Raw genomic sequence first — 23,524 nt, 5'->3', positions numbered from 1 at the left:
ATCCCCATCATTGTTAGTCCTCTCTCCCAACCCAAATTATCATATATACATGTATATGTAAATGCAAAGTTAGGTGTGTATGTATACATATATGTACATAATTGCTTACAACTGCTTACTTATTCACACACATGCACATATACCAATAAACGGCAATTTGGTAGCATAGTACATAGAGAACAGGACCTGGAATCGGGAAGACTTCTCTTCCTGAGTTTAACTCAGGCCTCAGACACCTACTAGCTGTGTGACCCTGGGCAAATCACTTAACCCTTACTTAAAGCCTTACTTTCCTCATCTGTAAAATGAGCAAGAGAAGGAAATGGCAAACCTCTCTAGTATCAATGGCCAAGAAAACCCCAAATGAGGTCACAAAGAGTCAGACAAGACCGAAATTGAAGAGGTTTACCTTTGCCCCTTTTCCCTTTTTGCCCCTTTTCAATTTGGCTCCTTTGTTTACAATTCCCAGAAAAACCTTAAAACCTTTAGATACTCTCTTTGAAATCTTATTCAAATGCACTTTCCTTCCTGGCCCCAAAAAGAACCTAGCTTCAGTTTGTAAAACCTTAAAGTTTTAGAAACTGCCTTATTTCCCTTTAAAAGCTCTTTGAAAGCAAACTTCCCGCTCTTTCAGTTCCCTTCATTATCTATTCTCATTGTCTGTTCAAATCTCTCAGACATTCCAAACGGAAATTCTCACCTGGACCCTTTTCTTTATCACCTCCCCCTTCAACTGGCCTCTCATTCCATTGTTTTGCCTTCCTGGCCAGATCCCACGAGGTCCAGGACCCAGGAGTTCTGTTCACCCCAGCTTGCTAGCCACTCCTATCCAGATCTCCTTAGACCCCTCCTCCCATCACTCCAAACTGCTTGGCCACTCTTAGACCCCTCCCCCAGTCTTTCTGTACTTAAGATTCATCTTTCCCCCATTCAGAGGCTGAGCTGTTCTCAAGCCTAGAGGCTGAGGCTCTTACCCGCTCATCCTCACAGGCTCACCTGGCCTAACCACCCCAGCCCCTACTCAGAGGCTGGGAATTTCTCATGCCCCTAGAGGCTGAGACTCCCACGCCCACCCGTAAATGGGCATCACCTGGCCTCCTTAGCGCCCCCCCCCCCACCAACCCCCATTTAGATAACTGATGTTTGGCTTCCTTGGGAGTCTGGCTTTATCTTTAATAAACTTTTTTCTCTGACTGGAAGAAGATCTGGGTTGAATTCATTCTGGCAGATTCGGTGCATCTAGGAGCACCCCCCTCCTCTTCAAAATGACTGAACAACAATATATGCATGTATATACCACACACACATACATAGAATAATATCCCAAAAGTTAATATATACACATATGCATATGTAGACGCATACTTGCCTGTTAATGTTTATTTATCTATCACCCCTAGTAAAATATAAACTCCTTGAGGAGAAGGCTGTTTTTGTTTTGTCTCTGTATTCCAAATATCTCACATATTGTAGGTATTTAATAAGTACTAATTGGATTGGATCAGATAGTATTGGACTAAATATGAAAATTAGAGTAGGGAAAATTCCAAAGAGAAAATGTCTAATAAAACAATTCATTTTTTTTTCATGTATGTGGATAAAGAGTCAGGTAGGACATAACAGTGAAAGTAAAAACCCATTAAATTTGGGGAATGTTATGGAGTACGGTTGAAGCCATTAAGTTCTATGTCTTGCTTTCAGCAAGAGGACCATAGTGTGCTTTGAAAAATGTATACTTGAATGAGACTATGCAAGGTCTTTTTTTGTAGCAACAGAATAAGGAATAGCTTCCAGTGCACTTTTTATATTATAGCTTCATTAATTTAAAATGCAACATAATATAGAGGATAAAATTACTATGGTGAAGTAAACTGGTTTACTATAAGCTAGAAGAAAATCCCATTTATCACCTTGTTCATTACCCCTAATGCAAAGTAGAGAATTGATTTTAGTTATCCATTCAGAATGCCACCATATTTCTACTGTCTAGGGAATAAAGAATCCTGAACAAGAGCTGTTGTTACAAATCAATTTCATGTTGATATTAATATTAGAAGAGGGAATCACGAGAATGGCCCAGACAGTTAGCCAGCGTATTTTAATTGCATACAACTGCTTGGCTCAGGACTTGTGGCTCTGTGTGCACAACTCCCATAGCTCTTCTGAAAATGATGCAAACATAACGGCCCTATTAGAAAACATCCCTCAGAGCATCCACAGTCCTCAAAGAAAAAGAAAGAAAAGAAAAAGAAAAGAAAAGAAAAGAAAAGAAAAAACAAGGCAAGGAACATTTGGGGAAAATAAGAGATGGCCTAGGAGATCATCTGGAAGGGAATACAAGATGGTAGCAGTTTGGAAAATGAGACTAATAGGGAAAGACTTAAAGAGATTGAGATTACTGCAGCATTCACCTTAGAAAAGAGAGATCAGAAGTGCATAACTGAAAATTGTGTATAGTAGTTCTCTATTTCCATTGAGAGGAGAATAATAGGCTGGAAGGAGAGATATAATTACCTTTAGAATATCAAATAACGGTTCCGAAGTTTTTTGAGTGTGAGAACAGAAGTTTAATCTGAATTTAGTAACACATTTTAATGAATTTGCATTTTATTAATTAACACAACATCTATGTATATTTGAAAGTAACAATCCATAAATGTGAGACAAATTATTCAGTCCACAGAAGGTATGTTTGCTAATTTATTATTGTACAGAGTCACACTGAATATTTTGTTGAAGCTAAAAAATATCAAAGCATTAATGATCAATGTGTATAGGGTGAGGACCACTTACATAAAGGACATAATTAATCCTCTCTATTATATCTGTCTTTATTAATGTATCCTTGCGTATATCGTTAAAGAAAAGGAATCTCACGACTTTTTACCAAGTTTTAGAGGCATCGTGGCACGGCGAACAAATCACTGGATTTGGAGTCAGAGGGATGGGTTCAAATCCCAGCTCTGCCATTAACTGTCTATGTAACTTCAAGTAACTGATTTATTCCCTCTGCTACCTCAGTTTCTTCATCTGTAAAATGAATGCATTGTACTAGATAATTGCTAAGGTCCCTTCATCTCTAAATCTATGATGCTAAGATACCGTTAGTAACTATTACCGTAACAATGATAAGGGCATGCCTAGCAAAGTAAATCATTCACCTTGAACTATTGGTATTCAGGGCTGTCATTGAAATGTTAATTAGATCAATCCAGGAAAATTTAGTGAGCACAAGAAGGCCAACCTTATAGGCAGGAATACTGAGGCTCAAGTCTTCTTGCCTGTCAAATACACTCGCTCTGTAGCCATGAGCAAATCATGTGCCCTGGGTAAATGTCCAAGACTACGAGTCACAATAAGTTACCAGTTTACATTGGTGGAGGGAATTTCCACACCAGACATCCCCCACGTGAATGAAATCACATTTGGACCAAAACACATTAGTCTCTCAACTAATCAGCATCTAGTAGCATGTCTTGCATAGCAGGTACTATGCACAGGTACTATCCACACACAGGGATACAGCTAAAAAAAAAACCTACCCTCAGACAGCTTTTAGTCTCTAGGTTGGCAGGGGATATATGTTCACAAATATGTAAATAAAGAATATATGATAAATAAATACAGAGTGTCAGTGGGCATGAAAATCTGGGAGGAATCTTGAAGAACAAAGGCCAAAAAGCCTTCGTTTCTTCTTAAATGTGATTGTAATTTAGTTGCATTGGGGGCAGGGGAGAGGAGCAGTTAGGCACCCCAAGAAATGTCACTTTCCCTTTAACAACATGAGAACCATTACTCAATATCTACCAGACCTCCTCGTGCAAAATGATTACTTGTTCTGGGAGCCTTTCTGTCTAATTCAAAATCTACCAAATATTGGTCTCAGAATTGGACTTTCATGTAGGTAGACATGGCCTAGTGAGAAGAACACAACCCATATCATGAAAGAGATGATGGATTAATATGAAGAATAAGAAATGTATTTTTGGACATGACCTCTATGGAAATGTTTTACTTGACTGTGCTTATGTGATAAAGGGCTTCTTTCCTTCCTTCTTTCTTTTTTTCCTTTCTTCTCTCCTTCCCTCTTTCCTTCCTTTCTTCTTTTCTTCTTTTCATCCTTCCTACATTCTTCAGTATGTAGAGGGGAGTGGGTGTGGGGGGTGGGAATGCTCAATAATTGAAAAACAAGATAATTATTTTGTTTTTAAAAAGAAAGAAAACAACACTGGCCTTGGGAGTAGAGAGAACTGATGCTATCCATTACTAAATTCTGTGTGGCCTTAGATAAATCAATTCACTTCTCTAGGAATGAGTTTTATCATCTATAAAAATGATCAGGTTAAACTAAATTAAAGGCTCTAAAATAATATAAATCTATAATCAGATAATTAAAATGAAATTATGTAATTAAGAGTTTTTGTAATTTATCATGGAATCAAAGTAGGAAGAGACTTCAAAGGCTAACTAATCTGAGCTGTATCTGAAAGAAGATCCCCTTTCTAGCATCCTAGGAAGTGATTTATTATCTCTACAAGCAGCCCATTCCACTTTGGGATGGTTCTCATTGTTAGGAAGTTCTTTCCTATGTAAATAAAACCTATATCTTCGACTTTCACCAACGTATCCTAATTCTACCCTGGTAGATCAAGAAAACAAGTCTGAACAAATTGAACCATATCTTAAAATTCAATCACCACTAATGATCTCCATCTATATATACAAAGTAGGAGCACAGAAAAAGAAGACCCTTGCACAGTTTTAATTTTTAAGAAAAATATTTTTGATACCTTTTCTTTTTGATAACACAGTCATTTCAGCATATATTTTCCCTGCCCCTTGAACTAAGTTCTTGCCTTGGAATAAAAAAGGCAACTGAGTCAAAAGGCAACTGTGACCATGCCTGACAATGTATGAACATTCAGCCCTTATATACCCCAACCTCGATGCCAGGAGGATAGAGAAAAATGTATCTGTTTTTTCCCAGGGATTTGTTTGATTTTTCAGTCACTGGGAGTTCAGCTTTTGGTGATTTTTTTTTTAAACTTAAATTGTTATAGTCAATGTTCTCTTGGTTCTGCTTATTTTTCTCTATATCAGTGCATACAAATCTTTCATTTATCCGAGTTCCCCTCATTCATCATTTCTCCCTGCATGATAATATTCTATTACATTCATCTACCACAGTCAGTTCAGCTATTCCCCCATTTCATGGGCATTCTCTTTGTTTCCATCTCTTTGCTACAACATGAAGTATCATTACCAACATTTTGGCATATACTAAACTTTTGTTTCTGTCTTTGACCTCCTCTGGGTATAGGTCTGGTAATGAAATTGCTGGATCAAAGAACAGGAATTGTTTAGTCACTTTTCTTGCATGATTCCAGATGGATTCCCAGAACTGTGAGAACAAGTGACAGCAGCATGTTAGTGTGTTTGTCATCCTGCAGTCTCTTCAGAAATGACTTCCATTTTTTGTCATCTTTGTCGATTTTTAGAGTGTAAAGTGAAACTTAAATTTCTTTTATCATTAGTAATTTAAATCATGTTTTCATATAACCATCAAGTTGGCATTTGTTTTTCTGAAAACAATTTATATTTCTTGACTATTTTTTAATTAAGCAGTAACTCTTGGTATTATATATTTGTGTCAATACTCTATATATTTGGGAAATCAGACTTTTATCAAGGATATTTTATTTTTTCCCAGTCAATAATTTCTCTTTGTATTTCTGCTTTGATTTTGTCCTGAAAAAAGCTTATGATTTTATTTTAAGTTTAGTTAAATTAATTCAACTCAATTAAACTTTTCATTCAATTCAATTCACCAAATAATTATAAAGCTCACAAAATTGTTAAAGTTTAGATAATCCCTAGGTCTTTGGAGATAATTAACATTGGGTCAAAGGTCAAATGAAATAATATTTGTTACAATACTTAGCACAGAGCCTCGCATATAGGAGGTATGTAATAGATGCTTATTTTCCCTCAGGTTAATTTATATTCTCTTCAGCAGAGTACATCTTACTTTCAAATTAGGTATGAAAAGGAAGAGGATGGGAGGAAGAGAGGGAGAAAAGGAGAGAGTAGAGAAGCTTAAAATGAGGTAGGTCCAGGAGCAAGACATTTATTTCAAGTGTAATGTAAAAACTGTAAAACTTAAATAGGATACATTTTTATTTCTTTAAGCTTCTCCTTCATTGAAAAAAATACCTGTGATTGATTTACAGCACTGTAACTCTTCCACTTGTGCACCCTGGGTTTATCCAGAGTGAGTTAAATCTTTGGAGGCTTCTCACAAATCATTTGCACACTCATCTAGGCTGATTGGGGTAGGAGTAGTCTAAACTAATTAAAGCTATGAATTACAGGGTTTTTAATGGAAATTTAAGAGTATATCTTTCAAGTGAATATAGCATCTAAAATTGGGATATATTCCCTAGTAGAAGTCCTCAGGCCACTTGCTTCAATAAAGAAATTAGAATGTTCTATAGTTACTATATCAGTTATTCTCAAATTAGTATTTGTAATGTGCTTGCGGATATGCTTGTGAACATTTTGTCAAGTATTTGAAACTTCTCCATTTTGCTTACTATCCATTTGGAAATGTTTCAAATTAAACAAATGCAATAAAAGTAATTTTAAAATTAGCAAATTACAAATTTATGTTATTTGGAGGTGGGAAGGCAGAGTGGCAAGTGAGAGGCTGGATTCAGACCTGATGCTTTATCCTTGTGGCAAAGTCCTATTGTATATCAGGGCTGGGGAACAGATTCTGTGAAGTTTGGATTCAAAGGGCCGCACTTGAGGACCTAGAGGGCCACATACATCTTCGAGGCCGCAGGTTCCCCATCCCTGATATAAATCCTTGGTGAATACATTCTACCAGTGTAGATCAGCAACTCCACATTGTCCTAATGAGTTGCCTGAGGCCCTGGGATATTAAGTGACTTGATCATATTTACAACAGCAAGTATTTGTCAGAGCGAGATTTGAAAGTCTCCCTAATGACAAGGTCAGTTATTTATCCATTATGCCAAAGCTACCTCTCCATAATTCTATGGCACAATCAGTAGAATACTGGAAAAGGAACTGGAAAAGAATCTTGCCTCCAACATTTGTTTAGCTTTGTGACCCTGGGAAAGTCGCTGCAACCTCAGTTTCTTTATCTGTAAAATGGGGGTAATAATAGCACCTATATCACAAGGTTGTTGTGAGAATCAAAGATAACAACTATAAAGTGTTTTGCAAACCTTATAACACTACATACATCTTGGGAATTAGCTATTATTTTACCATATATTAAATTTCATTTAATGATACATTGCTGTATAAATGTATCCTTCACTTAGTACTACTTTATGTGAGTGTATGTGTGTGTGCACACATATATACAAAACATAGCATGTACAGGTCAGTCACATTGTTCCCTCTCTACCCTCCTAGGGGCCTGTATCTTCTGTTTATTTTGAGAGTGCATTTCATGCAAGAAAAGTGACTAAGCAATTCCTATCCTTTGATTCAGAAATTCTATTACCAGACCTATACGCAGCACCTAGTACCTGTGTTCTGCCATAATAAACACTCAATTAGAGTTTGTTTGTTTGTTTGTTTTTCCTGGCCATTGACTGGATTCCCTTCCAGAAAAAGTGAGGATAAATTAATAACTGAGGCAATCATAAAAGAAAGAGATACTTCTCTGAGAGGCAATATCTGCAGCATTATTCTCAGTGTTTTCAAAAACTACCTTTATAGTAGGGGAAAATGCATCTTCACTTTGACCAAGTTCTGTAAAACCAGATGGGTATTTTCAAAAGGATGAGTCACTAAGACTCACTTCTTTCTCTCCCATGATATGCAGATGAAATAAATGGGGCTCTGCTGGGCATTTGTAACACTAGAAACTTAACAGCAAATTTTAAAGCATAGAATGAATCTTCCCCCTGCTCCTACTTCCACTTCAGTTATTGACCAAATGGGAGCTCTAGACTCACCAATAAACAACTATTGCTTAAAGCCTCATTACAATTTGACTACTGAAACACTTCTTGGGCCTTTCAAGCATATGATCAGGGGGCCTAATGTTCACCATCTTTTATAGCTTATTTTAATTATTCCACAGGTCTCCTGTTATGGCTGGAGGGCTCTTTGCTGTTGACCGAAAGTGGTTTTGGGAATTGGGTGGCTATGATCCAGGCTTAGAAATCTGGGGAGGAGAACAGTATGAAATATCTTTCAAGGTAAGCCACCCAGATGCTTTCCCCTATATTTGCTGTCAGATGGAATAGTGCAATTTGGTTTATCATCTTCAATCTGCTTTGTGAACGTTCTGTAAGGCTGATTTTATGATATTTTCCTTGGTAGCCTTTGGAAGAGACCACTATATATTTCAGTAAGCAACACCCACATTTCAAATCAGCTCTTCAAGATCCCATTTGTAGGTGGCAAAGCCTATATACTAAAGGATAGGTAACTTTTCATTCTACTGACCTGAAGAGATATTAACCATGATGATTAATAGTGTTCAATATATAGCTAAGGGAATCCAACTCTCTGAGAAAAATAGAATATTTAAGTTTGATTTTATGACTGATCAGAATCAAGAATTCCCATTTTGATCTTCCCAATTTTCACCCAAAATTTCAGTGGCTCTAGGGTGAGATTGGAAAGGTAAATGAAGAATTCCAGCAAGCTTTATTTATGGCTTGAATATCCGGATATTTTAGAGGACAGTTTGAAATTTTTAAATTTTCCCTGTTGCTTCAATTCTCCACTGCATTACATACACATAACAGAACACTGTACTTTTTCATATTCCATGTATTTTATTGATTAGCATTTATCTTTCCTAGAAGAGATTTCAAATAGCATGTTTCTGATTTGAAAAGAAATGTTTTTCCTACCAAAAACAAACCACCAAAGCAAAATGAACACTGCCAAAAGTTGTACCTAAATAGCTGGGGAGGCATTAAAGATGGTGTCAGTAGAAACAAAACACTTCCTTCCAGCCAGAGATTCCTTCATAAGTTACAGGCATTTAGCAAGATAGACAAATTCCAGCAAAATGTATAATATAGCAAATACCTGTAGAGTTGTATTTTCTCAGTGACTTCCATTATGAAATCAGAGAGCTGTGTTTTGTCAGGGGGAAAAAAAAGTGGAGCTCCTGAATGTAATTAAGATCATACTTAAATATAGATGAAGCCTTTTAATATTTGTGATCTTTGTCAGAGTAGGGAAATCCCACCTTGCAAACTCTCTCCACCAAAACAGATCAGAAACATAAGATCACAGAATTAGAGCTGGGTAGAACATTGGAGGTTGTTTACCCCAGTGCTTCTTAAACTTTTTCCACTTGCAACCCCTTCAGTGCTTCTTAAACTGTGGGTCAAGAAGTCCTGAATTATCCAACTCATTCATTTCATAGACAAGGAAAATTAAGCCCAGAGAGGTAAAAATTACTTGCCCATGGTCACACAGGTCGTAAGTAAAGTGGCAGAGCATGGGAATTGAGCCCATGTCCTCTGACCCAAAATCCAGATTCCTACTCACCATGCCAGTATGATTGTATTAAAATTCTATAACAATAGTTAAAATGTTAATAAAAAAAGTATGTTGTACTCAATGTCACGTAATCAAAATGAAAGTATAGCCTAGCAATTCATGATTGCCTACTTCAAACCTAACTCATTTCTTGTCCCTGCTGACTCCTTAGCAGGTCTTGCCTGCTTACCATTATTTAACACTTCTAATTGTATCAGAGTACATTCTTTACCAATAGCCGCTCTTTTTTTTTTTTTTTTTTTTGCTTTTTCCATCACTCAGATTTAGTAGTACCTTTCTAGATACCTCTATAGTTTGTAAGGTAGGTTAGGTGATTGAAGATAACAGACAAAGCCAGAAATCAGACTCAGTCCTTCCTTCATAGAGTCTGCTAGGATATGGAAGTATCTGGTAAACCTCAGGTAGTATAATGTTGGTTCCTCTGCTCTGTTGGGTTAACCAATGACTGGTCTGTGAAACCATCCTAATAGAATTCATCGAACCTACAGGGTGCTATTATTCATTATTAGACATTAGCTGGTTATTAGAGTTTGCCACATCATTGGGGTGAGTGAAGTCCTCTAGTTCAGAGCTTCTTAAACTTTTCCCACTTGCAGCCCTTTCAATGCTTCTTAAACTGTGGGTCATGATCCTGTATGGGGTCACAACCTACCCAGTGTACCAAATCATAGAATCATTGAGAAGTGGAATGGACTTCATTACCCATCTAATCTAAACCACACCCAAAGGAATTCCCACCACAGTAATACCTGACAGATTCTGTCCAGATTGTCCAGATTCTGACTGAAGACCTTGAAGGAAGGAGAACCCACTACCTCTTGAGGCAAGAAATTCAACTGTTGGACAGCTCTAATTGTTAGAAGGTGTTTCCTGATATCAAACCCAAAGTAGGCCTCTTTGCAACTTGAACTCATTGCTTCTGATTCAACCCTGTGGGGCCAAATAGAGCAAGAATATCTGGAGCATAATGGCAGAATCAAAATGGCACTCTTCCACCCCTAATTTCTGAAAGTTCAAGGGCTGATTTCCTTAGAACTCTGGTTCTGGTAGAATCTAGTATTTAGAATTCTGGTAATTAAATTTCCGTTTAGTGAGGGGTAACCATGTTTTGAACAACACTTCATACGAAGGGGGTAAGTTGGAAAGGGTAAAACAAGAAATGCAGAAATTTGGTGGTGAAAAGTAAGGAAAGGCTGAAGCAAATACATTTACATTCCAAATAGGGTGTTTCTTTGGCAAAATAAGTGGGCATCTCTCACATCTCTGTCACTTCTATCTGTCACATCCCTGCCAGGTGACCACAGATTTTATTACCCCATTTCCCATTTTCCTGTTATCTGTCATCCTGAAAGATATAATTGGAATGCAGCCTTGTCATCTTTGTGTAGAAACTATGGCAACGGCACTCCAAGTTCAGGACTAAAGTGCCCTAGCTTGTTTGGTTTGAGTGACAGATTCTTCATAGACAGCTATGTCACAGCGGGTCCCATTTCAGCTCTATCCTGTCATTCATTTTATTACTGTGTGCTGACCTGAGGGTTCCTGGACTTCCTTATTAGTATTTTTAAGGCTGTTGGCATTGTTGTTTTTAATAAAATAAATGTTTCTAAAGCTTGAACAGGTGCCTTTAGTAGAATTTACATGGAAGAATTAGGAGTCTTCACTTTGTTTAAGGAACACAATAAGTTGTATTAAATGACTCTGATTTGTCATAGAATAGTAGTAAGAAAGAGGGGGAAAGAGATAAGCCACTGTAATTTTTTTTTTTGCCTGTGCCATTAATTCCTATTTGAAGGATCCAGGAGCAATTTAAAATTAGAGCTCTCTACTCATTTATCTCAAAAGCAAAATGCAACTGGACAATTCGTCATCAATTCAAGATTGGTAAATATGTCAACTGACCATATTACACCATATAAGAGGTATATTTAAACATCAAAAATAATTTTTAGAACCCAGTTCAAAAAACTATTCTATAAAATAGTATCCATTCATCTGACAAACATTTATTATGAACCTATTACACTCTTCTAGGCTCTAAGGAAAACAAAGTTTAGATGTACGATGGTCCTGAACCTAATGGAACTTACAGTGTAGTAGGAGGAATCTTCTCTTTACTCTATTTTTTCTCATCAAAGTATCCTCAGATCAGGGATCATGATTAGGATGCATCCTTCTATAGATAGGAGACTTCCAAAAGTTCTCTGGGTCAGCCAGAGTAGCTCAGAGGCCAGATAGCAGTTGGATATAGATGTAGATATAGATATAGATATAGATGATTCTCAAACCCCATGGTGATCAGGCAACCTTCTCATGCCCACTGTTCAATATGAAATGAATTCTAGAATGTTCCATACACATGCATGTAATAAATGAAATGTAGAGATTAATATTAGTGGGATTTAATAGTTAAACCAAATATTCACTGTACCTCCTTGACAAGCTTCCTACAGTCCCTGGAGGTATGTGTACCACAAATTGGGAACTTTACTCAGTCCAGCCTCTCCAATACATACACACATTCAGGCATATACAAAGATCATCCTCCTTGAAAGTGTTCTTATTATTCAATTCCCTTTCTCAGCAGCCATAAATTACTTAAATTAAAATTCCCAATCATAGTCCATCAGACATTCTTTCAGCTATCTCTGCCTATCCTTACTGCCCATATCTCTTATTATTAGAAAATCACTGGCTATCACATATGAATGATTCATTTCTACACTTTGTTCATTGAAGAGCTTTTGACTCACCAATCATAGCTTATCCATTGTCTATGTGGCAGGGTATGAGAGTCGACCATTGTCACAGTTAGCATACCTGGAGTGGTGATCTCTCATCTGGCTTACTTGATTCATTACCATATTCATTCCAAACTCTAGGCTAACCCAGGATCATGATTGGTTAGTTCCTTGTTAATTACTAAAATTTTGACATCGCTCTCATTAATTTATCCATAAGTTCTCTGCTCTACTGCAGTTTTTAAAAAATGCTTATTTTAAAAACTAAATAAAGCTCTTTTCCTATGAGCAGCTACTCTTCTCTTTTTATATATCAAAACCTTAATCTTTTATCCCTAAATAAATATGAAAATTTCTGGCCATATAATTTATTAACAGTGTAACTAATAATAACACTAAGACTGGAATAGAGAATAAACCTGAGATTTCATTAATATAAGAATCTTCTGGATAAGAAAACTTCAAGTCAGCACCTTCTCTGCAACTCATAGTCTTGGAAAGTTTTCTAGGTCAGAGATGTCAAACATATGCCCTAAAGCCCCATAATGCTCCCCAACTGTGGCAGGAACCAGATTAAAATATAATTGGGAGATATTGAACAAAATAAATACAAATGCAATAGAACATAGTGTTAAAATGTGGTTTTTGAAATCAATATGTGGCCTGCAGAGATTGTTATATATGGTTTAGTGGCCCCCTATTCTATTTGAGTTTGACATCACTGAGAAATAACTTACCCAATGTCACACAACTAATATGTGTGGTAGGTAGGACTTGAACCTAGATCTTTATGTCTTCAAGGCAAACTCTCTACAATGAACAAAGATAACTATTTACCAAGTTTTAGCTGGGAGAATTATCACAACCAGCGTCATCTTAAACCATCACTATAACTGAGGATGATTTCTAATCACTTCTGAAAACACAGTCCCACCATTCAGTTCATTCAAGATTCCAATCAAAATCTTTTCTCAAGAATTCTCCTTTTCCTTTTGAATTCTCTTCATTTTTTTTGTAAGACAGGTTCTATCAGGAAAGATATTTTTACCTGTTGTCTTTAGTTTATCTCAAACCATAACTCGTAACAGACTGTCTCCAGATTCACTCCTCCTGGACAATTAAACTGCCAATCTACATCCTAAAGCCCCTGAAAGATATTGTGTGTGTGTGTGTGTGTGTGTGTGTGTGTGTGTGTGTATGTATACATACATGGGGTGGGGGGGAGAGAGAGAGAGAGAGAGAAGAGCAACTGCTTATGGGAAAGGAGGTTTCTCCAGTTTTAAAAATAACCTTTATTTAATAAACTTCAATAGAGCAGAGAACTAATGGACTAATGGATAAATTGTGAGAGAAAGATAGTTGCTGTAGGGGAGGTTGTTGAAACTGATGTTTCTGCGTAATGTGACTTCAGAGTTTTAAAAAAATCCAATTCCCAAAGCATTTAAGTGCCTACTATACACAAAGACAGTGCTAGGTCCTGAGGATACAAAACCAAAAATTAAATACACCCTCAAATAACTTACATTTTACTGGGGATACAATATTTACAGACATAGTTAAATATGAAGTAATGAGAACAATAATAACTGGGTAGGCCAAGCATAAGAAGGACTTGTGCAGGAGGTAGAACCTGAGCTGCCTTGAAGGGGCTGTGTATATTAGTCAACGGCACTTACTCAATGCGCACAAACTTCTTAGCATTGTGCTAGCTAGCACTGTGAGGAACTACAAAGGAGATGATGATGTAGTCTCTAATGAATATTAGAAATACATATAATATAAACAACAGAAACTGATCCTAGAAACAAATCTGCTAGAGCTCATCTTCTGTTTATTATTTATTATATTCTGTTTATTACTCCTTCATGAGCTTCAAAAAGTCATTGTTAATTTTTTGCCTGGTGTTAAAAAAGTATTTGCTGCCAATTCCTCATCCCGAAATAGAAGCTCTTGAAAGCTATACCAGGTGAACCTAAACTCTGGAAATTCCTACCTACCTGTAAGTTCTTTAAGTACAGGTCTGGTGGTAGAACATAGGTTTGTCATCCAAGTTACTGCTTCTCTAAGCTCAGAGAGGATCATCACCAGACTCAAACAATGAGACAAATGTTCAGCCCAGCAATCCTCTATGACTTCTGCTAACTCATGGGGCAGTTGTGACCTATGTGGATAGAATATACATATGACAAATCAACCAAGGAATCAAAAGTTGTCCAGCATGAGTTCAAAAGTATTAGCCAGTCCATCCTTGATATTCTTCTCCCAAGCAGTGTTTGTTCACTACTTGAGAGTAAATAAATAATAATAATCCTCCAATAAAAACCCTCCTTGCAATGCTGTATTTCATTTCTTTATACATTCAACATTATTTTAAGGTAGATCTGTTTTATAATTGCCATTTTCCAAATGAGAAGTCACTGGAAAAATAGAAAACTCACCAAAGGCCATTTACCCGGTTCATGGCAGAATAGGGAATAGTATCAAGTTTTGTACTCTCAGCTTTGTTAAGCTAAGTTTTATTGACTGGAAATACGAAAAAGAAATAGTCCTTCAGTGGAAAATTGACTCTGAATGATGACTTTCCCAAGGAATCTTCAAGAAATGGGATACTAAGCACTTTTCTTCCTATGGCCTAACATAAAGCTACCAAGCATTCCTTTTGGACTATCTTTTGGAATTTTGGACTATCTTTTTTTAATTTACTTAATGAAGACTTTTGTATAATGATATAGGCTAATTATTTGGTAAAAGAATGTCCCAATGATCCACAAGTGACCCAACTAAATGGCCACTGTTAACTATGAGAGTTTAATAAACCGTAAGGTCTAGAAACTAACTCCACTTTGGGAGATTCTCATGAGCAAACTTTAGTTTTATCTCTTTGACCTTAACAGAAATTCTAAACTAATTCCCTTATAGCTCTCTTTATACAGATAAAACCCAGATTAAATCTACTCAACGTTACAGTCACTAGGGTTACATCTAGGAATTCTGGTGCCCTTAGATAATTCAGTTGAAAGGGTGGAGAATAATATCTCCTAATTCCTCAAAGGAGACAGAGGGGATGAGAAATGGTAGGGGGTAGGGGAAAGTTAAGCCCCAGAAGAGTTACACAACTAGGGGTGGAAACCTAGGTCAAATCAGTGGAACAGATTGTAAAACGAGAAGAATACAGGCCAGAATACTGCCAGTGCTAGCCCAGATGTCATTACCATAGTAACAACAACTAAAAAATCCTATTACTCTGCCTTATTTATAGTTTTAATAACTATCATAGGTTCCCAAATGTAATCCAAATGGATATCTTTCCATTTAATTCCAGACCAAACTCATTGACTGTAATAAACTGGACTGGAATATTTATACTCAGTTATATAATACAGACACACATAGCATATACATATGCATATACAGCCATGGGGTATGACAGAAATCTGTTGTTTCAACCTATAAGATTCCACCCCAAATCTTCCTTTAAATCACTGGTACACATTATTTATTCCTACTTATTCCTACTTATTCCAAACACTAGAAAGTCCATTCATGAAGAGGAACAGAAATTTACTCATTACTACTCCTGTTCAGGAGTGAAAATAACTGTCCTATTAAGACAAGGTACCTGCCTTCACAAAGTAAAGTCAGCTGTGTTCATCCTCTCACTCCTACCTTTCTGCAATTCCTGAGCCACTGCTAGGAAAGGTGAGAAGATACATTGAGTGCTACTTTGGGCTCAACTCTCCACAGAAGTTAGAGCAGTGACCAGGAAGTATGATGGAACGGTCAGAGCCAACAATAGAGAATTTCAGAAATGTTTCATGCTATTGCCCTTCTCTTCAATCCCACTACCCTTGGTCACATCTACTCCTCTGTTCTTTCAGTCTCTACTTTTGCCTCTTTCCTTATTCTCTAAACTCCTTGTCAAACTTCTCATAAAGGGACAGGGTATCTCAGTTTTCTGCATCAGTGTTTTTATCCTTTCTTCAGTTGTCTAAAAGAGCACAATCCCTTCCAGGAGTGATTAATTTATGCAGATACCCTGGAGTAGTTTATTTGCCTGGATCTAATTCAGGCTTATTTTCAGAATTGCTTCATTTTCCCATAAGCCTCTTTTTTGTAAACTGTTATGATGATATTTTGTACCCATGACTTTGTGGAAAAATAAATGACATGATTAGCATCAAAAAATGTGCTCATTATAAATCCTTTCTGTGCTAAGGAGGATTTTTAAATAATCTTTATGTACTTGGTCATTGCTTTTGTGAGGCAGAGAGATTAGAGACCTCCATGGAATCAGTCCTTTGGAGGCAGAGAAATATCTCCAACTAGAAGGCAATTTCAAGTCTAAACTGAGACAGATTTCTGCTCTATGGTACCCAGGGGCCTCAGCACACACCACCAAAGATTGGGAGTTATCCCTCTGGCATTTGTTCTTTCCATAACACTTAGCCCAAATGACACAAAAATATCCATTTGAAGACAATATGCCCCAGAATTGATCTTCTGAAGAAAATACTAAAATGCCTCTGAAATCATTCCGCTCAAACATAAACAGGAACAGCTGTTAAATGCCCTACAAGCCAGCCTGAGATTCATTCCAATTATCTAGAAAAAAAGGTAGCTCAGGTGCAACCTGGCATTTTAAAAGTTGCATTTTATGTCTATTAGATATAAACTGAAGTGCCAGGGTGATCTTCCAGTTGTTGCCGCCTCCGGTATGGTGACATTTTTCCTAATTCTCTTTTTTTATTTTATTTTACTTTTTATTGATATTCAGTAGCATCAAGAAGACAAGAAAAATCAGTATATGGTTTTCAGTGCTATGTTTTAGGTTTTCAGACCCAGTGTGTTAGTGTCCTTTAGGTTGGAAACTATTATAATCATGCTTTATGTACTCTTGGAATTGTTTGCTAGGTCAGGGAGGTTTATTTTTCCCCAAAAACCTTTTCCCCCTTATTTTGGATTTTCCAGTAATCCATTAGTAAGAAAATTTAAGTTTTCTTTCTTTCTTTCTCCTTTTCTTTCTTTTTCTTTCTCTCTCGCAGTTGGGGTTAAGTGACTTGCCCAGACTCACACAGCTTGTGAGTGTCAAGTGTTTGGTCAAAGGCCAGATTCAAACTCAGGTCTTTCTGACTTCAGGACCAGTGCTCTATCCACTGCACCACCTAGCTTCCCCAAAAATTCAAGTATTCTTAAAGTCCATCTTTGGATTGGAATCAGATGTACTCCATTCAGTTCCTTGCTCTGCTACATTCTACCTGAGATAAACATGCTCAACAAACCTTAAAGTAACATATAAAGGATTGCTATCTTTATTTCTTTTACCCACATGACCTTCAGCAGGGCATTTATTTTCTCTAGCCCTTAGTTTCCTCATCTGTAAAATGAAGACTTGAACTACATAATATCTAAGGTCCCTTCCAGCTCTAAATCAATGAACCTTCAATCAACAAGCATTGAGTGTCCACTATGTGCCCGAAACCTTTCTAGGACCTATGGGTATACATTTTTTAAAGTAAGACATGGAACCTTCATGGAGCTTACATTCTACCGAGCAGTGTGAAGGATAACAACTTATTCACGAATAAGTAAATATAAAATGTACAAAATAAATAACAAAGGGGAAAGCTAGGGGAACCAACAATTGAGGGAATTAAAAAAAAAAGACTTCTGGAAGGAAGTAACATTTAAGCTTTAGAGGAAATTAGCAATTCCAATAGGCAGAGGTTAGCACAGGGCTTGGCACAGAATAGACAATAAATACTTGTCTGACTGATAGGTGAGGTAGGAGTGTATATTAGTGCAAAGATGTGGAGACATGAAATAGTATGTTATGTACAAGGAAATAACAAATAGGCCAATTTGGCCGGAACATAGACTGGGTACAAGGAGGGATAATTCACAGTAAATATAGAAAAGATTAACTGGAGCTAAATTATAAAGGGATTTAAATGTCATACTAAGGAGTTTATAATTTATCCTAAGGCAATAGGGAGCCACTAGAACTTCTTGAGTAGAGAAATAACAGTGAGACTTTTACTTTAGAAATATCAGTTTGATAGTTGTGTGCAGGATTACTGAAGAAGGGAGAAGGATGGATGCAGGGAGGCCAGTAAGGTGTCTATTACAATAGTTCAGTTAAGAAATACTGAGGGCCTAAACGAGAGTGGTTGTGGTGTGGACAAAGAGAAGGGTAAAGATTCAACAAATCTTGAGAGAGTGGAATTAAAGATTTGGCAACAGATTAGATATAGTAGATGAATGAGAGTGGAGAGTAAAGGATGATTCTTAGGTTACAAAGTTGGGAGAATGGCATTACCTTTGACAAAAATAGGAAAGATAGGAGGAGGGGTGGGTTTAAAGGGAAAGATAGTAAGTTCAGTTGGGGATATATGAAGTTTGAGATGCCTTGGGGACATCCAAGTTGAGATATCCATAAATCATCTGAAAATCCTCTGATCCAAACCTATAATTGTATTGATCCTTTGAACCACCACCCCTCCTCCCACCATAGTCTTCCTTGTAATATGATGGAACTCAATACAAATCAAGTCTTCTTAGGAATTTGTCCAAGGGAATTTGATATAGGAAGTCACATATATGCATTTCCTCTGTGGAGGTTGGCATGTGGTCACTATTATCTTCTCATTCCTCCAATATGCCAGAAAAGCAAGAGTAACCAAGTTGGAAGAGTATAAATCCCAGAATTTAAAGTTAAAAGGGGCCTCAGACATGAAAGCCAACTCTCTCATTTTACAGATGAGGAAATGGAAGTCTAGAAACGTGAAGGAACTCACCTGTGGTCATATAATTAAGTTGTAGAACTAGAATTTGAACCTAGGTCCTTCTATTCCAAATCCACTGATTTTTTTCTTCTACATTTTCATACGAATTCTTGTCCCTCTACTTTTAAAAGGTTGCTGGCACTTGTTCTAGATAACAATGTTAGCTGGAATTTATATAATATCTTAAGATTTATGAAGCACTTTACATGTGTGATCCCATTTAATTTGATCCTCTAAAAACCCTCTGATGTAGATGCTACTACTATTCCCATTTTACAGATGAGAAAACTGAAGCCAGAAGAGGCTAAGTGAATTGCCCAGGGCCATACAGCTAGTAAATATCTGAGACTGGATTTGAACTCATGTCTCACTGACTCCAAGTCTTGCTCTCAATCTAAGCATATCTTGTATGAATGGAAAAGTAGGTCATGTACCATCATGAGTTTTACATGTTACCCAGATTCTTTCATTGTTCAAACTATGAAATTCAACATTAGGTTCTTGGGATTTTTTTTAATTGGAAGGTACCTTAGAAATCCCTCATTTTATAACTGAGGAAATTGAAGATCAGAGAGCTTAAATTATATTTGCCCAAGGTTTTGTTGTTGTTCAGTCATTTCAGTCGTGTCCAACTCTTCATGATTACATTTGGGGATTTCTTGTCAAAGATAGTGGAGTTGTTTGCCGTTTTCTTCTCCAGGTCATTTTACAGATGAGAAAACTGAGGCAAACAAAGTTATGTGACCTGCCCAGGGACACACAGCTAGTAAGTGCCCAAGGCCAAATTTAAACTCAGGAAGATGAGTCTTTCTGACTCCAGGCCTGGAACTCTATCCACTGTGCCACCTAGCTGCCCTTGTCCAAACTTACATTGATAATAAATGGGAGAGCTAGTAAGCAAAATTAAAAGTCAGGCACAATTATAGAACTGTTGTAGAGAAAGCTTTGAAGGAGATCAACCATTCTATTTATCAATTTAGAATTATTCAAGGAAAGCGAATAAAGTGTTTCTACCCTTTCAGCAAGTGAATGCTCTACTAGGCATATAGCTTAGGGAGGTCAAAGACAGAAACAAATGTTCAAAATGTTCATGACCATATTTATGTGGTCTTCTAACTAAATTCAGCATTCATTCCTCTTCAATACCTTCTTAATTCCAGTGCTTTCTCTCTTTTAATTATATCCTGTTTATCCTGTACATAGTTTGCTTTGTATATATTTGTTTGAATGTTATCTCTCACATTACGTTGCAAGTTCCCTGAGGGAAAGGACTGTCTTTTGCCTCTTTTTGGATACCCAATGCTTAGCACAGTACCTGACATATAGTAGTCATTTTATAAATGTTTATTGAATTGACTTGAACTTGTTAGTCAGTAGTTTTTATTATAAAATTGTATTCCTGGCAATGAGATTTGAGCTGTATCTTTTTCAAATATTCACAATATTCTTTACTATTATATTTTAATCCAAAATATATTAGATATCCACTGTATTCTATACATTCAAACCTCACATGCTCTCAAAAGTAGGCAAAGAATAAATGTTATTGTTTTTGTATATGGGAATTTCACAGGGGCTCTGCGAGGTTCTGGAACTCAATATAGTTAGCACAATGTCAACAGCCAAGAGGAGCGTATGGAATATCTTACCATCTTCCACCTGTACTGGATAGGTTCCATAGGAAACATCTCACTGAAGAAGAACCCATACAATAATGCTTTATTCTCCCAAGTCACGTGAGAATAATGGAATATCACTGAAGAACTGAAGATGGATCTCACCAAAAGGGCTGTGGAGAGGCATGTAGTCAATTTGGGCATCTTGGAACATGTTACCAATGAAAACCATGCAGGAGAAGCCATTACCACTAAGTGACCTTCCCATGTCACATCACCTTATGGCCAGCCTGATATGAAACCTCTCCAAACATAGCTAGGTTAGTGCCAAAGTGGTGAACATCAGTGGACCCATTCCTGGTGCCTTTTTGCCTTGGCAGAAACTACCTGTGCTTGTGCACTTCTGGAATAGCCTTCATCATCCTTATGTCATGATAAAGGCCAAAGTCACACAGCTAGTAAAAAAGCCAGGAATTAAAGCCATGTCCTCTGATTCCTATTCCATTGGACCACTGTGGTTACCCTGCATATCAAAATTGGCCCAATGGCACACAAATCACATCCAACCCAGGAATTGATTTTGTATAGCCCAATTGATTTGGCACTGTCCCAATAACTATGAGTTTCTTTCCGATTAGAAATTAAACTTTCATGGAATCATAGAGTTAAAAGGAATTTGAGAGCCTTTCTAGTCCATATCCTTAATGTTACAGATGAGGAAACTGAGGACCAAAAATGTAAAATGACTTGCCCAAGGCCACACGCATGATAAGGATCTGGGTTTGGTTTTGAATCCAGGTTCGATGACCCCAAAACTTTCTCAACTGTACCATACTGCCCTCCTAATTTTAACTGAATTGACTCCCAAATAGGTAAGTGTTAAAAAGTATATAACCCTCCATCACTAAGAAATTTTCTGTCCTTGGTCTAACAAAATTATACAACTCCATTAAATCAAGATTTTCCTGACTCCAGATTATATTTACTTATTTAAATTTGGGGCAACAGATTTTCAGATATTTGCTATTTCTTTGTTTTAGAAACCCAGCTGATCAGTGTATTAAATTGGAATGTGCATATCTTTCAGATCAATTACTATTCTTGATGGCTGACAGAGAGTGACTTTTTATCAGGCATTTTAATCATTTGAAATTCATCTTAGATGACTCGCCAAGCAAATGATTATTAATTATTGGCTATGCATGGAATGTTTCCAACAATAATTTATGGGCATTATGACCACTGGCTCGCATTATAATTATTCATCTTAAATTTTATGGAACAGTTTGGTTATCACGCTGACAACTACCTCTTACTGAAGCTCATTTTACAGTCAAAGTGATTACTGTGATTTGATTCAGCTTACCATTCTGTATGTTTATATTCTGGTCTACAGCTGATGATGAGACATGGACTACAGAAAAAAGTGTACCGAGACAAGCATACAATTTTCACTCATTTTGTGTATGAACTGGTACACAAAATGGCCCCTATTCATTATTATATAAAACAATAGTCTCAGACGAGCTTGATATGAGAATAAACCTTTTAGGAGAGGCTGCTACACGGTACAGTGGAGAGACTGCTGAACCTTGGGGTCAGGAAGATCTGAATTCAAATTTAGATGCAGGCACAAACTACCCTTGGAACCCTGGGACAAGTCACTTAACCTTTCTTGGCCTCAGTTTCCTCACCTATAAAATGGGGGTAATAACAGCACTTACCTCCCGGGGTCCTCTTGAGAAGAAAATAAGATCATGCACTTTGTAAAGCTATAATAAAGCCAGCTATTGGTGCTGTTGTGGTTGTCACCACCAGCATGGTACTGGGCAAGGGCACTGGATTAGGGGTCAGAGGTCATTGTGTGTTAAGTCACTCAGTTGTGTCAGACTCTTTGTTGACCCCATGACCCATAGCATGCCAGTACTGGCCATGGGGTTTTCTTGGCAATCAGGAGTCAGAGGAGCTGAGTTCAAATCCTGCCTCTGCCACTTATTTCACGTGTGACCTTCAGCAAATCCTCATATGGAAGATAAAAGGGTTGTCCTATACCTCTCAGATCCCTTCCAGGTCTAAATCTATGATTCTGTAATTCTTCTTCACAGGTGTGAGGGACTGAGGGTATGGAACCCTACATATATCATTAAACTCAGTTTACATGTTGATCAGTTTTTGCTAAAATGCTGCTTTTCTCTTCGTTTTTTTTATTCTTTGTCATAAGCAATGGCTCTCTGTAGTGAAGGAGAGGTATATATTTATAAATGAATGTGATATAAAAACAAAACATGTATAAATACATATATACATATATCAATTTTAATGGTACTGAAAAATATCTGTGTTATCAGAAGGAAAGCTATTTTTTATAAAGTTTAAAATTTGATCAAGAAATATATTTTAAAATATTGCAACACTGTAGTCAGCTCTCCTTTCAGAACAACATACGGTACTGTCAGGATATGTGTCAGAAATATGAACATAGTCTTTCAGAACAAACACAGTATTTGACAAGTGTAACAGCAGGTAAACTCTTCTGGAGACCCATCTTTTCACCCAAGAAACCAAACACCCATTCTGCTGTGCCCATTAGTTCCCATTTGGTTGTTTCTATTGGAGAAGTACAGTCACTGACAAGCCGGGAGGTCAAGCTAACACTCGTCGTGATAGAGGAACTGGAGAAAAGGCCAGGTTGGTGTGGTGAGAGGTGGGAGGTTGTAGAAAACACTGGCTATGTTTAAATATAAGACATAATAATTGACATTGTAGCAACACAGATTTAAACCCCAAGCCCTTTATTGAGCTATTGCCTGGACAGGCTCAT

The 23,524-nt window shown here is 37.1% G+C and overlaps 1 protein-coding gene across 1 annotated transcript in view; it reads left to right on the top strand.

Moving 5' to 3' along the window:
- GALNTL6 (polypeptide N-acetylgalactosaminyltransferase like 6) overlaps nt 1–23,524 on the top strand; it is a 959,075-nt gene that overhangs the window by 831,359 nt on the left and 104,192 nt on the right. Inside the window, exon 7 of the mRNA XM_027837462.1 lies at nt 8,123–8,240. Within this exon, the coding sequence (XP_027693263.1) occupies nt 8,123–8,240 (118 nt within the window). The remainder of the gene's footprint in view (nt 1–8,122; nt 8,241–23,524) is intronic.

The sequence above is a fragment of the Vombatus ursinus genome, unplaced genomic scaffold, assembly GCF_900497805.2.
Source record: "Vombatus ursinus unplaced genomic scaffold, bare-nosed wombat genome assembly UNPS02014821.1, whole genome shotgun sequence".
Lineage (NCBI taxonomy): Eukaryota > Metazoa > Chordata > Mammalia > Diprotodontia > Vombatidae > Vombatus > Vombatus ursinus.
The sequence above is the reverse complement of the archived record's forward strand: the minus strand, read 5'-3'. Positions and strand labels throughout refer to the sequence as shown.